Source organism: Amblyraja radiata, chromosome 7 (assembly GCF_010909765.2).
Source record: "Amblyraja radiata isolate CabotCenter1 chromosome 7, sAmbRad1.1.pri, whole genome shotgun sequence".
Lineage (NCBI taxonomy): Eukaryota > Metazoa > Chordata > Chondrichthyes > Rajiformes > Rajidae > Amblyraja > Amblyraja radiata.
In genome coordinates this window covers 4,711,271-4,727,837 of record NC_045962.1, presented here as the reverse complement: position 1 = coordinate 4,727,837, position 16,567 = coordinate 4,711,271, and the positions used below count along the sequence as shown (strand labels likewise).

General features: G+C 45.3%; 3 protein-coding genes across 3 annotated transcripts in view; 2 read left to right on the top strand and 1 right to left on the bottom strand.

The window, feature by feature from the left end:
• Nucleotides 1-16,567, bottom strand: part of LOC116974956 (gamma-crystallin S-1-like) — a 131,784-nt gene that overhangs the window by 99,468 nt on the left and 15,749 nt on the right. The gene's annotated exons all lie outside the window — the stretch shown is intronic.
• Nucleotides 296-2,812, top strand: LOC116975655 (gamma-crystallin S-1-like). The gene is made up of 3 exons (XM_033024983.1): nt 296-304; nt 1,464-1,724; nt 2,463-2,812. The coding sequence occupies exons 1-3, from the start codon at nt 296-298 to the stop codon at nt 2,736-2,738; spliced, it is 546 nt and encodes a 181-aa protein (XP_032880874.1). The 3' UTR covers nt 2,739-2,812.
• Nucleotides 11,151-14,989, top strand: LOC116974963 (gamma-crystallin S-1-like). The gene is made up of 3 exons (XM_033023586.1): nt 11,151-11,214; nt 11,306-11,548; nt 14,644-14,989. The coding sequence occupies exons 1-3, from the start codon at nt 11,206-11,208 to the stop codon at nt 14,917-14,919; spliced, it is 528 nt and encodes a 175-aa protein (XP_032879477.1). The 5' UTR covers nt 11,151-11,205; the 3' UTR covers nt 14,920-14,989.

The window sequence follows — 16,567 nt, the reverse complement described above, 5'->3', positions numbered from 1 at the left end:
CGACGTGAGTGCCGTTCTATGTTCTCCCTCGGGCTGGGCCACTCCGACGGGAGTGCCGTTCTCCCTCGGGCTGGGCCACTCCGACGGGAGTGCCGTTCTCCCTCGGGCTGGGCCACTCCGACGGGCCACAGCCCCTCACGGGAAAGTCTCTCAGCCCCTCGCCAGGCCGCTCTCACGAGAGCGCAGTTCCAGCCCCGGTATCCCCGGTATCCCCTGTATCCATTGTAACAGTGGTATCCATTGTTGGGGGGATGATTTTTTGTCTGTATGGTAATCCTGTTAGTCTTTGTCCAAGATGGCTGCCGTGATGGGAGAGTAGACGCTGGCGTGCTTTAGCTGCCGCTGCTCTCTCTTCACATTGTGTTTTTGATTTTTTGTTTTTGGACTGAATTCTGTTTTTAATTTGTGTTTCTGTGATGTCTTTATTATTTATTTTATTCTGATTATATGTTTATATTCCTGTTAATCTATGTAAGGTGTCCTTGAGATGTCTGAAAGGCACCCAATAAATAAAATTTATTATTATTATTATTATTTGCCTCATCCAGCTGAGTTCTTTAATGAAATAACTAAGATTCAAGATTCAAGAGATTCAAGAGAGTTTATTGTCATGTGTCCCAGATAAGACAATGAAATTCTTGCTTTGCTTCAGCACAACAGAATATAGTAGGCATGAATACAGAACAGATCAGTGTGTCCATATACCATTATATTAATATATACACACATGAATAAATAAAACAGATAAAGTGCAAATAAACAGATAATGAGCTATTAATGTTCAGAGTTTTATTTGAGTTGAGTTTAATAGCCTGATGGCTGTGGGGAAGTAGCTGTTTCTGAACCTGGACATTGCAGTCTTCAGGCTCCTGTACCTTCTACCTGAAGGTAGCGGGGAGATGAGTGTGTGGCCAGGATGGTGTGGGTCCTTGATGATGCTGCCAGCCTTTTTGAGGCATCTTTGATCGGTGGACTACAGATGATGATCTATATGTGGATATTCAATAGGCGTTGGCAATTTTGTAAAATGTATCCACAATCTATCCAGTTTGTGAAAGAGAATAAAAATGGCTTCTACAAAATAATTGAATGGACCCATATGTTATGGAGCTGTGACAGTTCCTGAACTGCTTTGTTTAAAGAACAATCAAAGTGAATAAGACAAAATTGAATGAATCCATGATGCACCAATATCTTTCTGGTGTTTCTCTACAATGTGTAAAAAACGGATGGTGTTGCTTTTTGCTGATGTTCAAAGCTGAATCATCAGAATAACGAAAATACCCTACAGAGGCTTTTCTCCCCCAGAGTATAAATACCCTCTTGTGTGCAGCAGTGAAGCATTCAGTTGTGTACAGAACTAACTGAGTTCAAAATGGGAAAGGCAAGTTCAACTCGGGATTTAAAGCATATTTGGATTCTTCACTGAATGCCCCCGCGTTTGAGCAATTGATAACTTACAGGCATATCTCTTCCCACAGATCATCTTCTACGAGGACAGGAACTTCCAGGGCCGGCACTATGAGTGCAGCACCGACTGTGCCGACCTGTCCCCTTACTTCAGCCGCTGTAACTCCATCCGTGTGGACAGTGACTGGTGGGTGGCGTACGAGAGACCCAACTACATGGGGTACCAGTATGTCCTGAACAGGGGGGAGTATCCTGACTACCAGCGCTGGATGGGATTCAACGACAACATCAGGTCCTGTCGCAGCTACCCTCATGTAAGTAAAACCTCATGACTGAATTCTGGGAATTGTAGACTATTTCTATCAACTGTGGCGCTTGGAGTCACTTGTCATAAGTTTTACTCTGCTTATCACTCATTGTGGCACTCCATCAGTTAGACTGCATTCTTGCAATGCAAGCCATGACTCAATTCTCCTACCTGTGAAAAATAATTTAACTATTGTGCTATTTATGAGCTGCTTTGTACCTGTACATCTATTGATAGATTCATAATATATGGAACTGAACGGTAAAATGAAGTCAATGGGATCAATGGACACTATGAAATCTTTCTTACTAATCACTCCATCCTATGATGTCTTTGAAAGTTTGGTCTGGTAATTGCCCTCTTTGCTTTTACATTCTCTGATCAAATAATTTCTTCGCGACACAGAACACCCTGTAACTTGTATCAGTCCTGAATTTACAGCTCCAATCACTTCATTAGTTTCTGTCACAAATTACATGAGTAGTGTGTGATGAATTCAGCCAGCCAGCTACTTCAGGAAGTCTGAAGAAGGGTCTTGACCTAAAACATCACCCATTCCTTCTATCCAGAGATGCTGCCTGTCCCATTAATTACTCCAGCATTTTGTGTCTATGTTCAAGAGATGATGGAAGGTATCTCTTGATCAGAAACTGCCCTGTATCAGCTTCGTCTCAGCAGAAGGTTTTATTTTCAGACATTGAACATTGGTTTCATCAGTGCAATTATAATCTTCTTACTGTTACAGAACCGAGGAGGCAACTACAGGATGAAGATTTACGAGAGGCCGGACTTTGGAGGACAGATGATGGAATTCATGGACGACTGTCCCTCCGTGTACGATCGTTTCCGTAACCGTGACATTCACTCCTGCCACGTGATGGATGGTCACTGGACCTTCTATGAACAGCCCAACTACAGAGGCCGACAGTACTTCATGAAACCCGGGGAGTACAGGAAATACAATGACTGGGGCGGCTACAACTCCACCATCGGATCTTTCAGGCGCATGAGGGATTTTTAGATGGTTGTTGCTAACATGATTCTGCCTTTCAGAAATGTTCATAAGAAAAATAAAATCTCAACTATTGTATAAAACCTTTTGTGCAAACAACTTTTTTGATTCACGCTAAAATCAATAGCTAATGACTGGAACTTTCAGAATTAGAATCAACTTTTCCTTGACCAGCAAATATTTCAATCTATAAGGCAGATTATAGATCCATGTTTTAATCGTTATTGATATTTTATATTCATAAAGGGAAAAATCAAATTTATTTTAATGACTGTTGGCTACTATTCCTAGGAACAAAGTCAAAGACAGCCTTGTCCATAGACTTTAGGTGGTGCAAGTAAGCCTGGAATTAAAACCCAGCACTTAAATTGTGAAGGAAGGAACTGCAAGTGCTGGTTTACACTGAAGATAGACACTACATGCGGGAGTAACTCAGCGGGGCAGGCAGCATCCCTGGTGAGAAGGAATGGGTGATGTTTCGGGTCGAGACCCTACTTCAGACTGAAGAAGGGTCTTGACCTGAAACATCACCCATTCTTCAGTCTGAAGTAGGGTCTCGACCCGAAACATCACCCATTCCTTCTCACCAGAGATGATGCCTGTCCCGCTGGGATACTCCTGGATGTTGTGTATATTTTCCCTTAAATTGAGAATTATGGGCAGGATTTAAATTACTTTCAAGCCCAGCTACCAAATCCAACAGATGTCCGCCAACGAGAAATAATATCGATAACACATCAGACAACAGAAATATGGTGGAATCCACTTCCACTGCTAGCTACATTTGAGGGAGAAATAGTTGTCTGGTGCAATGTTGAACAATCATAACTGATAGATTGCCAGTTTTTACGAAGGAACTGCAGATGCTCGAAAATGCTGGAGAAACTCAGTGGGTGAGGCAGCATCTATGGAGCGAAGGAAATAGGCAACATTTCGGGTTGAGACCCTTCTTCAGATAGATTGCCAGCTTTATTTGTTGACTGTGCTGCTCACTGTAAGCCAATTGCAAAACTCGGATAGTATTTTTGTTTAATTTATAGGTGGGATCTGACAACAAGTTTAATCCTGGTTATGCTGTAATCTGGAAAATTGTACTTTTCAAAGAGATAAATACAAAGCAAAGTGTTTTGATAAACATTCAATAGAGAAATGATCAATCCTAGGTTCGATCCTGACTACGGGGACTGTTTGTATGGAGTTTGTTCGTTCTTCCCTTGACCTGCACGGGTTTTCTCTGGGATCTTCGGTTTCATCCCGCATTCCAAAGACGTACAATTTTGTAGGTTAATTGGCTTGGTAAAGTTGTCCCTGGTTTTGTAGGATAGTACAGGGATCACTGGTCGACGCGGACTAGGTGGGCCCAAGGGCCTGTTTCCGCGCTGTATCTCTAAACTAAACGGAGAATCTGGGGAGGGGAAGAGGCTCCAGATGGCTATGGCTTCATCTTAGTTATTTTGGGAGCAGAACAGGGCAATGACAACTTGCATGAATTCAGCACCTTTAACGCAGTAAAATGGCTCAGGCATTCCTCAGCACCATTACCAAACGCAACTGGAAACAGAGCTTATTTATGATCAGAACTGATGACTAGAAAGTTGATTGAAGAGGTCGAACTATAAAACAACTGAAGGGACAGGTGTTGCATTTCTTGCGGTTGCAACGGAAAGTGCCCGGGGAGGGGGTGGTGCGGGAGGGAAGGGAAGAATTGACGAGGGAGTTGCGGAGGGAGCGGTCTTTGCGGATTTAGATAGTAATCTGCCTCCTCCGCCATTTCCGCCACCTCCAACGTGACCCCACCACTCGCCACATCTTCCCATCTCTCCCCATGTCTGCCTTCCGCAAAGACCGCTCCCTCCGCAACTCCCTTGTCAATTCTTCCCTTCCCTCCTGCACCACCCCCTCCCCGGGCACTTTCCGTTGCAACCGCAAGAAATGCAACACCTGTCCCTTCACCTCCCCCCTCGACTCCATTCAAGGTCCCAAGCAGTCGTTCCAGGTGCGACAAAGGTTCACCTGTATCTCCTCCAACCTCATCTACTGCATCCGCTGCTCTAGATGTCAGCTGATTTACATCGGTGAGACCAAGCGTAGGTTGGGCGATCGTTTCGCCGAACACCTCCGCTCAGTCCGCAATAACCTACCTGACCTCCCGGTGGCTCAGCACTTCAACTCCCCCTCCCATTCCCAATCCGACCTCTCTGTCCTGGGTCTCCTCCATTGCCAGAGTGAGCAACAGCGGAAATTGGAGGAACAGCACCTCATATTCCGTCTGGGGTCCTTGCGTCCTTATGGCATTAACATTGAATTCTCCCAATTTGGCTAGCCCTTGTTGTCTCCTCCCCTTCCTTAACCCTCTAGCTGTCTCCTCCCACCCTCCCATCCGCCCGCCCTCGGGCTCCTCCTCCTCCTCCTCCCTTTTTCCTTCTTTCTTTCCCCACCCCCCATCAGTCTGAAGAAGGGTTTCGGCCCGAAACGTCGCCTATTTCCTTCGCTCCATAGATGCTGCTGCGCCCGCTGAGTTTCCCCAGCAATTTTGTGTACCAACAATACTCCAGGTGTTGTCTCACTAGGGCACTGTACAACTGCAGAAGGACTTCTTTGCTCCTATATTCAATTCCTCTTGTTATAAAGGCCAACATGCCATTCGCTTTCTTCACTGCCTGCTGTGCCTGCTGTACCTGCATGCTTACTTTCATAGACTGATGTACAAGGACCCCCAGATCCCGTTGTACTTCCCCTTTTCCCAACTTGACGCCATTTAGATAGTAATCTGCCTTCCTGTTTTTGCTACCAAAGTGGATAACCTCACATTTATCCGCATTAAACTTAATCTGCCATGCATCTGCCCACTCCCCCAACATGTCCAAGTCACCCTGCACTCTCATAGAATAATTATGATTACAAATGGCAATAAAGGCAGATTTTAGGGAGTGCAGCATGTATAGTTGTGAGGCTGGATGCACTAGATGTGGGAGGGCGTTGAACGTAAAGGTGAGAATTTTAAAAACAATGAATCTGATCAATAAGGAGCTAATTGGTGTTCAAGAAGGAACTGCAGATGCTGAAAATCGAAGGTACACAAAAATGCTGGAGAAACTCAGCAGGTGCAGCAGCATCTATGGAGCGAAGGAAATAGGTAACGTTTCGGGCCGAAACCCTTCTTCAGACTGATAGGGGGTGGCGGGGAGAAGGAAGGAAAAAGGAGGAGGAGGAGCCCGAGGGCTGGGGGATGGGAGGAGACAGCCCGAGGGCTGAGGAAGGGGAGGAGACAGCAAGGGCTAATAAAATTGAGAGAATTCGATGTTCATGCCCGCAGGATGCAGACTCCCCAAGCTAAATATGAGGTGCTGTTCCTGTATTTGGAGGAAATGGGAGGAAAACCCTCATAACTTCACGTTTGACTCCTCCCATTATCTCCAAATACAAGGCGTAGCTATGGGCACATGCATGGGCCCCAGCTACGCCTGCCTCTTTGTCGGGTACGTCGAACAATCCTTGTTCAATACGTACCAGGGCCCCATCCCCGACCTCTACCTCCGTTACATCGATGACTGCTTTGGGGCCACCTCCTGCACCCACACACAACTGACTGACTTCATCCACTTCACCATCAACTTCCATCCGGCACTCAAATACACCTGGACTATTTCCGACACTTCCCTACCATTCCTTGACCTCACTATCTCCATCGCAGGTGTTAGACTTCTGACCGACATCCACTATAAACCCAGTAACTCCCATGGCTATCTGGACTACACTTCTTCCCACCCTGCTTCCTGCAAGGACTCCATTCCCTACTCCCAAATTCCTCCGCCTACGTCACATTTGCTCCCAGGATGATGCGTTCCACACCAGGGCATCTGAAATGTCCTCATTCTTCAGGGAACGGGGGTTCCCCTCCTCCACCATAGATGAGGCTCGCACCAGGGTCTCTCCCATACCCCGCAACACTGCTCTCTCTCCCCATCCCCGCACTCGCAACAAGGGCAGAGTCCCCCTAGTCCTCACCTTTCACCCCACCAGCCGTCACATACAACAAGTAATCCTCCATCAGTTTCGCCACCTCCAACGTGACCCCACCACTCGCCACATCTTCCCATCTCCCCCCATATCTGCCTTCCGTAAAGACCGCTCCCTCCATAACTCCCTTGTCAATTCTTCCCTTCCCTCCCGTACCACCCCCTCCCCGGGCACTTTCCATTGCAACCGCAGGAGGTGCAACACCTGCCCCTTTACCTCCCCCCTCGACCCCATTCAAGGACCCAAGCAGTCGATCCAGGTGCGACAGAGGTTCACCTGTATCTCCTCCAACCTCATCAACTGCATCCGCTGCTCTAGATGTACCAAGGAGCTAATTGTGTCAGATTGGGCAAGTTGTTTGGTGTACTGGTGTTCTGGGGGAAGCAAGCAGAATTCTTTTTGAGTTGATGCTGAGGTAAGGGGAGGGCAGGAAACTAAAAACACATTCCGGTAAACCTCTCTTGCACCCTCTCCAAAACCCCCACATCCTACCTGTAATGGGGCGACCTGAACGGCACGCAATACTCTAAATGCGGCCTAATCAAAGTTCTGTAAAACTGCAACATGACTCTTCCATACAATGTCCCATCTGTTCAATTAATAGGAGGATACAGCTTGACACAGACTCTTGGGGCAACTGAGCCCACACTGGCCATCCATCATCTGTTCCCACTTGTTCCAGGTTTTCCCGCTTTGCATCCACTCCCTACACACTGGCGATCTTCTTATTCTTGCGTATGGCGTGCACAGCCTAAAGTTGTAGGACAACTTGTTCTGTTTGATCTTATTTGATTGTACACGCCAAGTTGATTGCATTTGTTGAAACAGGGCGGGCCACATGAAGGTTGCAATCTCCCACCCCACACTGGCGATAATTTACGGAAACCAATTACTCTGCAATCCCGTACGTGGGGGCAGAGTAACTCATGTGGTCACAGGAAGAACGACACTGCCTCGAGGTCTGGATTGAACCGGGTCTCCAGGGCTATTGGGCAGCTGTGCCATTGTGCCACCCATACCATAGGCATTCTTTACCACTCTATCTACTTGTGTGGCCAGTTTCGGGGAGCTATGGACTTGAACCCCAAGGTCTTTCTGTACATCAATGCTGTTAAGGGTGTAGTGACAGATTTCTACACGCTGGCCCCTAATTGTTCTGAGTATATAACGAGGCAATTACTAATAGACATTAGAAAAATGTAGCTATAAAAGCTTAACATATATCAAAAAACAAAAAATAAAAACGTGCATCATATATCAGCATTCAGACTTCTTCGGCGATTCTTCCATCTTCACCTTCGCCGCCTAGAAGCAAGCACAACTTGGTTATTGGTCTTAATAAAACATTATTCTTAGTCTGAAGTCGTACTGTACGCACCAAACCCTTAACGTCAGGCAGGATCCCAGTATATAGTCCAAATCTCAAAAGTACAACATTTTGACAGCATAAAACTTCTTCCTCCATGTCCGATCAATTCATGGATATGTCGTAACACTAATGTTGATTTGTGAAAGTCCTTGGAGTGAATAATAGGATGTTTAGCCTCTTCAGGCATTGCCAGCCTATCAGACATCCTCCAAATCTCAGAAGTCCTTCTTCCAATACTGGATCTAGCTTGTACAATTGACTATGTCTTTTGACACCATGTACTCCAGTTTCTAACGTCGATATTTCTGTATTTGACAGAAAGAGTGGTGATAAATGTGGTGACAAATTGGTGATAAATGTTTTTCTTGTTCCTCCTGGTGCATCAATGAAAAACATTGAAGGGAGATTCCTTTTCAAGGAGTTGCACTCCTGGTCATACACTGCTCTCTGCTCATCATTCAGCAGAGGCGCATTCTCCTCAACAAACTGCTGTTGTTCATTTCTATCGTATTGCAATTCCTGCAGCAATTCTGGATTGTCACCATCAAGGTGCATCCTTCCATTTTTTGGTTGTGGCAAATTAAAGAATTCCATTGTTTTGTTGTAATTCTCAAGCTTGTCTTGAATATACAACAGAGCCTGATCATGATGCTTCTCTGCAATCACGATATTAGGATCATTCATTGTTCTCCGTTCTCCTTCAAGGTAATCTTCAGACATTGAATTCTTGAAGTGATCCCATAATTGTTGAGGATCGTTGATCTAAGTATTCATCTACAAAACAACAAACAAATCACAAACACACACACACGCACGCACACACGCACGCACGCACGCACGCACGCACACACGCACACACGCACACACGCACACACACGCAGGCACACACGCACACACGCACACACACACACATCACACACACAATCACACACACAATAGTAAAATGCAAAGTAACTTCAGAACGTGGTGAATATAGTGTGTAAAACAAATGTTTAAAGCCTCCTGTCGAGGCTCCTGCTGAAGCAAAAACGTGCTTTAAATAACATGCAAGAAACACACTCACCAAAGACATTTCAGTCTGAAGAAGGGTTTCGGCCCGAACCGTCGCCTATTTCCTTCGCTCCATAGATGCTGCTGCACCCGCTGAGTTTCTCCAGCATTTTTGTGTACCATCAAAGACATTTGTTTGCTGAAAGCACTTTAAAAAGTGAATTAGGGCAAAAACACTTACAAGCCAACAAAGGACATTCATTTGCTGAAAGCACTTTAAAAAAAGCCAATTAGGGTAAAAACACTTAGCAAGCCAACAAAAGACATTCGTTCGCTGAAAGCACATTAAAAAAGCCAGTTAGGGCAAAAACACTTAGCAAGCCAACAAAAGACATTCTTTTGCTGAAAGCACTTTAAAAAAGCCAATTAAGGCAAAAACACTTAGCAAGCCAACAAAAGACATTGGTTTGTTGAAAGCACTTTAAAAGGCCAATTAGGGCAAAAACACTTAGCAAGCCCACAAAACACATTTGCTGGAAACCACATCCCGGGGACGCACCGTGGAGTCGACGTGCTTTCAGTGCTATTCGCAGCTCAGAGAGCTGTGACCCTTCTTGCTTCCTGGGTCAGGTAGAGACTGAGTGAGGCACGACACTTCCGGGCTTTATAGTCCCTCCCCCTGCAGCCATCGGGGCAGCAGAGAGAATGGCAATAAAAAAAAAACATTAATATCTCTCTGATTTTTCATCGATGGGAAAAATCCTCCAGTCCAGGCAGGCGGAGGGGTGCTCTGAGCGAGGTGGCCAAAACTGACGGCCATAGGTGGCGGCGTTCTCTCGGAAACCACAGCACAGCGGTCAAGATCTTACATTTAGTAATCAAGACAGCTGGCCCAAGATTCAGACAATTTGAATTACAAACAAATTCATATTTAACATGTATAACATGTATGATCTGCAATGTATTTCATTAAGATGTATCCACAGTTGCAAACTGAGGTACATTTATCATGATACAGCTGCCCTTCCCTGACATCATTGCATGAAGAGGGTTGGGAGGTTTAACTGTGCAATTAATAACCTCAATCATAAGTCTATAACTGCATAGACAACACCAGAACGTCTTGTCTATGGATGCCTGCTCCTTGGCAGGTCGGCAACAGAACCATTTGGAACTGTGTAGGAAGGAACTGCAGATGATGGTTTAAACCGAAGATCGACACAAAATGCTGGAGTAACTCAGCGGGACAGGCAGCATCTCTGGAGAGAGGAATGGGTGATGTTTTGGGTTGAGACCCTTCTTCAGACTAGTCAGGGACAGCATCTTATATTTCCCTTGGGCAGCTTATAGTCCAGTGGTATAAATATTGATTTCTCTAGCTTCAAGTAACCCCTGCACTCCCTCTCTCTGCATCCTTCCCCCACCCAAGTCGCATCAGCTTCCCGTTCACACCTAGCACACAGTTAACAATGACCTGTTTCCTTTATCATCGTTACTTTTTTGCATATCTTTCATTCATTTGTTCTACATCTTTCAACATCACCGTCTACATCTCTCGTTTCCCTTTCCCGTGACTTTCAGTCTGAGGAAGGGTTTCGACCTTAAACATCACCCATTCCTTCTCTCCAGAGATGCTGCCTATCCCGCTGAGTCACCCCAGCATTTTGTGTCTATCTCCCATTTGGAACTGATCGGGGGTTTTGAAGAGCTGACTGCAGGCTAGTCTGTTCCAACAATTGAAGTGGCCTGGCAGCAATGTTTGCAAAATTAGCAACGAATCAGGTGTCTGTCAAATGTTTCCCAGGCCATTATTATTCTAGAACGGAGTTTTTTCCTGACTTTCACCCTGAATCATTCAAACAACTGCAGAGTAGACAACAGAAACAAAATAATCAAAATGATACAACAGCAAATTGCTCACTTACTGTGTGTACGAGAGTTTTCCTGAAATATCCCTAACCCATTTTAATTCACAGTTTATTTTGCTGACGTACTGGGATTTGTTGAAATAGCAAAGGCATTCTCTTTCAGGGCATTGACTGAGATATATAAATACCAAACTGCACCCGGACTTGCTTATCTAACTCTGAACTCAAAATGGGAAAGGTAAGGCTAACCTTCAAAAAGATCATATTCGTTCTACAATTCATTGGAAAAAGTAAAAACTCCATTGATGTGTTTTTTTCTCTTCCCACAGATCATCTTCTACGAGGACAGGAACTTCCAGGGTCGGCACTATGAGTGCAGCACTGACTGTGCCGACCTGTCCCCTTACTTCAGCCGCTGTAACTCCATCCGTGTGGAGAGTGACTGGTGGGTGGCGTACGAGAAACCCAACTACATGGGGTACCAGTATGTCCTGAACAGGGGGGAGTATCCTGACTACCAGCGCTGGATGGGATTCAACGACCACATCAGGTCCTGCCGCAGATTCCCACAGGTGAGTCATCTTTCCTGGTTTGCAATTTTCATCCAGATCGAGGAATAGAAAATTGCAAATTGTAGTTTAGTTTAGAGATAAGGAAACATTCCCTTTGGCCCACCGAGTCCGCGCCGACCAGCAATCCCCGCATATTTATTTAGCGAATGCAAAGTCCTTTAGCCAAACAGTTGCCTCTTGATCTGCTGTATGAAGGGTGACAAGTCCTCCTTTGAGTCTTTGTTGAGGGCATGCTTCAATGATGTGTTGCATTGTTTGCTGCTCTCCACAAGCACACCATGGGGTTGGACTGCTGCCCCATTTGTGAAGGATGGCCAAGCAGGGGCCATGTCCAGTCCTGAATCTATTCAGCGTCGTCCACTGCTTCCTTGGGACATTGGTGCCAGGGACCGGTAGGGTGGGGTCTGACACCAGATGTTTATTTGGGACGTCCTTGGACTCCCATTCCCTTTTCCAAGCTGATTGGATGGTGAAATCAGCTGGTGGTGGGTTCTTCCAAATTGGTCGCCTAGATGGAAGTCGAGCAGTGGGTGGGTTGAAGATGTCCATGTGAATTGGCAGATGAGGGGAGTTTTTGGTCTTTTGGAGCATCCTTTGAGTGAGGACTACTCGCCGGATGTGTGGAGGGGCTATGTTGGATAGGACAGGGAGCCAGGGGAGTGGTGTTGAGCGGATTGTTCCTGTGATGATCCTCATTGTTGAGTTCAATTGGGTATCCACATGGTGTGTGTGGGATGACCTGGACCAAACAGGGGCACAATATTCGGCTGAAGAAAATGCAAGGGCTAGTGCTGAAATGTGCAGTGTGGGGGCTGCTGCACCCCACTTTGAGCCAGCAAGCTTACTGAGGAGATTGTTTCTGGACTTCACCTTAGCTGCTGTTCTTTTAAGATGTTCCTTGAAGGATAGGGTCCTGTCAAGGGTCACTCCGAGGTAGGTTGGAGTGGGGGCATACTTCAGTTTGGTCCTGCTCAGATAGATGTTTGGTTCTCTTGTGGCTTCTGCATTATGGAGGTGGAACACACTAGAGACCGTTTTTGCTGGGCTTGGTTTTAGGCGCCAGGTTTTGCAGTACTCGTCCAGTTTAGCAAGGTCTTCATTGAGCACCTGTTCCAATGTACCAAAATCTGGTGCTTGGAAGGCCAAACAGATGTCATCTGCATAGATGAATTTGCGGGATTTGGTGGTGGGTAGGTCATTTGTGTAAAGGTTGAACAAGGTTGGGGCTAAAACTGACCCTTGCGGGAGCCCATTCTTCTGTATTCTCCATGCACTCTTGTTCTGTCCAAGGTGAACTCTGAACCTGCGGTTGGAGAGCAGAGATTTGATGGTTTCTGATGCCCAGGCAGGGAGTGCTTTGGTGAGTTTTAGGTGGAGGCCTTTGTGCCACACAGTGTCATAGGCTGCGGTGAGATCAAGGAACACTGCCCCGGTCTTCAGTTTGTTCTCGAAGCCGTTTTCAATGCAGGTGGTTAGGGCCAGAACTTGTTCTCCTGTGCTGCGGTCCTTGCGGAAACCTGCCTGATCCACACCGAGAATCTCTTCTACTCCTGGAGATATACGTTGTAGTATAAGGCGTTCTAAGATTTTGAGTGGGACGCAGAGTAGAGAGATTGGGCGGTAGCTTGCTGGTAGTTTTTCGTCTATTAACATATCCTACACATCCCGCATATTAACAATATCCTACACACACTAGGGACAATTTACACTTATACCAAGCCAATTTACCTACAAACCTGTTCATCTTTGAAGTGTGGGAGGAAGCTGAAGCTCTCAGACAAAACCCAAGCAGTACAAGTAGTCGGGATGGAACCTGGATCTCCAGCGCTGCCAGGGCTGTAAGGGGACCGTGCCGCCCAATTGGCGCGCATTTACTTTTGATGCATCTCTCGTGCAAGCTCTTCTGCTCTTTCAACGTGCAGTAAGAATGTGTTTGTGAAACATCTAAGCCATCCTACATTTGTTATAATGGGTACACATAAATAACTTGATCCGTACAGTAACTATACAAATTAACTCTAAGGGCAAGATTGTCCAAATCAGTGAACTCCATGCTAGTCCAAAGTTTAAGCAACATAATTGGACAAATTAATTCACACTAACTAATGTGAATGGAAAAAAGATTATCACCAGGAATGTTTAAACTAATGAAAGATACCTTTCCATTGAAACCATTAGTTTCAGGTGTTATAAAATTATACTGAAATTAATGATGGGAAACCTCCCTCCGAAACAACTAATATTGACAACCAAAATATCCAAAGTATTTCTGTCCCAGATGGAAACAGACTTGACTTCCCTGTTCCAAACCGTACACGACTTTGTTGCAGTTTTGGGTGGCTCGGACATTCTTCATTTTATTCCTTTTGTTTGGTTTTATTGACAGTTTCATGGCACGGTTGCTGAGAGGATGGCATTTGTCGTGATTTCTCATCTATCAGAGTAGGACCCATCTTCCCCTAGACTCTGAGGTTCAAGCCCAATCCCGAAAAGGATAAGTGGTACCGGCATAATAGATAGATAGATTAGATAGATTATTCCTTTAATAATCCTTTTTCAGGAAATTACAGTGCCACGACAGCTTCAAGACAAACATAACACCACGCTTTCATACATAACAAGTTAAAATACGTTAAAATACAAGTTAAAATACAATTAATTTAAAAAAGTGCAGTTATTTATGCCCATTATAAAGTCTTATAGCAGCTGGTAAACAGGACTTCCTGTATCTCTCCGTTTTGCACATTGGTGCAATCAGCCTCTGGCTGAAGATGCTGCTCTTGATCACCTTCAGGGCATGGAGTGGGTGAGTGGGGTTTGTCATTATGGAACCTAGTTTATTTAGTAATACATGCCAAACATCCAAAAATATAATGATCCTCGTGGCTCCTAACGTTTACCAACCCTCCAAACAGAAATGGATACTAGCCGATAGTCAGTTGATAATCAATTGCTATGGTAGAGTTAACTGGATTGTCCCTGGTTGTAAATCACTATCTACACCCACCTGTAAACTTCAATCCCACTAGGAGGTAGCCTTTCAGAGACTGAATTTTGAGTGCATCAAGGCAATTACCATTTTCTTTCCATTCCAGCAACAAGGTGGCAACTACAGGATGAAGATTTACGAGAGGCCTGACTTTGGAGGACAGATGATGGAATTCATGGACGACTGTCCCTCCGTCTACGATCGTTTCCGTAACCGTGACATTCACTCCTGCCACGTGATGGATGGTCACTGGATCTTCTATGAACAACCCAACTACAGAGGCCGACAGTACTTCATGAGACCCGGGGAGTACAGGAAATACAATGACTGGGGCGGCTACAACTCCTCCATCGGGTCTTTCAGGCGCATGAGGGACTTCTAGATTTCCGCTATTTGTCATTATCTCACTGAAATATTCTTGGGAATAATAAAATATTCTCTTCTTTATGAGCCACTTTAATGTTTATTTGTTTATTCTGTTGACAATATTGGAGATGCTAATGGGATGAAAGAGTGACATACATTTGCCTCATTTAAGCCATTGAGACAGAGGGACAAATAAAATCCAACTACATCTTGTTGGAAATAAAGATCAACGATAAGGTATCGTGGGGGAAAAAAATGAACAAGGAGTAAGACATTCTAAGAGACTAAGACATTCTTGCCATAGAGGGAGTACAGAGAAGGTTCACCAGACTGATTCCTGGGATGTCAGGACTTTCATATGAAGAAAGACTGGATAGACTCGGCTTGTACTCGCTAGAATTTAGAAGATTGAGGAGGGATCTTATAGAAACTTACAAAATTCTTAAGGGGTTGGACAGGCTAGATGTAGGAAGATTGTTCCCGATGTTGGGGAAGTCCAGAACAAGGGGTCACAGTTTAAGGATAAGGGGGAAATCTTTTAGGACCGAGATGAGAAAAACATTTTTCACACAGAGAGTGGTGAATCTCTGGAATTCTCTGCCACAGAAGGTAGTTGAGGCTAGTTCATTGGCTATATTTAAGAGGGAATTAGATGTGGCCCTTGTGGCTAAAGGGATCAGGGGGTATGGAGAGAAGGCAGGTACAGGATACTGAGTTGGATGATCAGCTATGATCATATTGAAGGGCGGTGCAGGCTCGGTGGGCCGAATGGCCTACTCCTGCACCTATTTTCTATATTTCTATATTTCTAATGCAACAATCAATTAGACCTTCTTAGTTTGCAACAGGAAGTCATACTTCCAAATGTAATCAATTTCAGGGACATTTTAGAACGATGAGGGGGATCTTATAGAAACTGGACAAGCTAGAAGCAGGAAATTCACCCAGTTGTGAATTTGTGGAATTTCCTGCCACAGAGGGCAGTGGAGGCCAAATCACTGGATGGATTTAAGAGAGAATTAGAGCTCTGGGGGCTAGTGGAATCGAGGGATATGGGGAGAAGGCAGGCACGGGTTATTGATTGGGGACGATCAGCCATGATCACAATGAATGGCGGTGCTGGCTTGAAGGGCCGAATGTCCTTCTCCTGCACCTATTTTCTATGTTTCTATGTAAATATACAGCGGATTATGTCAAGTCCGTCCCCCATGCTTTGCTCCTTTTCATCCAAAGATTGAGCTTCATCACCATTGTCAAGTGGCCTTACCTCTGTGCCATTTTGAAAGAACTGTAATTCCCAATGCAAAACATAATCTGCTGGAGGAACATTTAGACAGGTACATGGATAGGACAAGTTTAGAGGGAGATGGGCCAAATGTAGGCAGGTGGGAGTAGTGTAGATGAGACAAGTTGTGGGCAAGTTGGGCCGATGGGGCCAGTTTCCATGCTGTAAGACTCTATGAGTCTATGGCTCTATAAATGGTCAAGCAGCATCCGCGGGGAGAGAAAAGGAATTTTCAACGTTTAGTGTTGAGATGCTGCATCGGGACTGAGAATGGGGAGGGAAGAAGGCAAGCATGAAGAGGAGTGGCTAAACATGAGGCCTGGACCAGTAGATCATAGGGGGACTGAGGAGAGTTGAAAGATGCTGGGGATATGGAGCC

Excerpts from the sequence above, each read along its gene's own strand:
- LOC116975655 (XM_033024983.1), top strand. Across the intron at positions 1,725-2,462 it reads CCTGTCGCAGCTACCCTCAT|AACCGAGGAGGCAACTACAG; the intron begins GTAAGTAAAACC and ends TTACTGTTACAG.
- LOC116974963 (XM_033023586.1), top strand. Across the intron at positions 11,549-14,643 it reads CCTGCCGCAGATTCCCACAG|CAACAAGGTGGCAACTACAG; the intron begins GTGAGTCATCTT and ends TTTCCATTCCAG.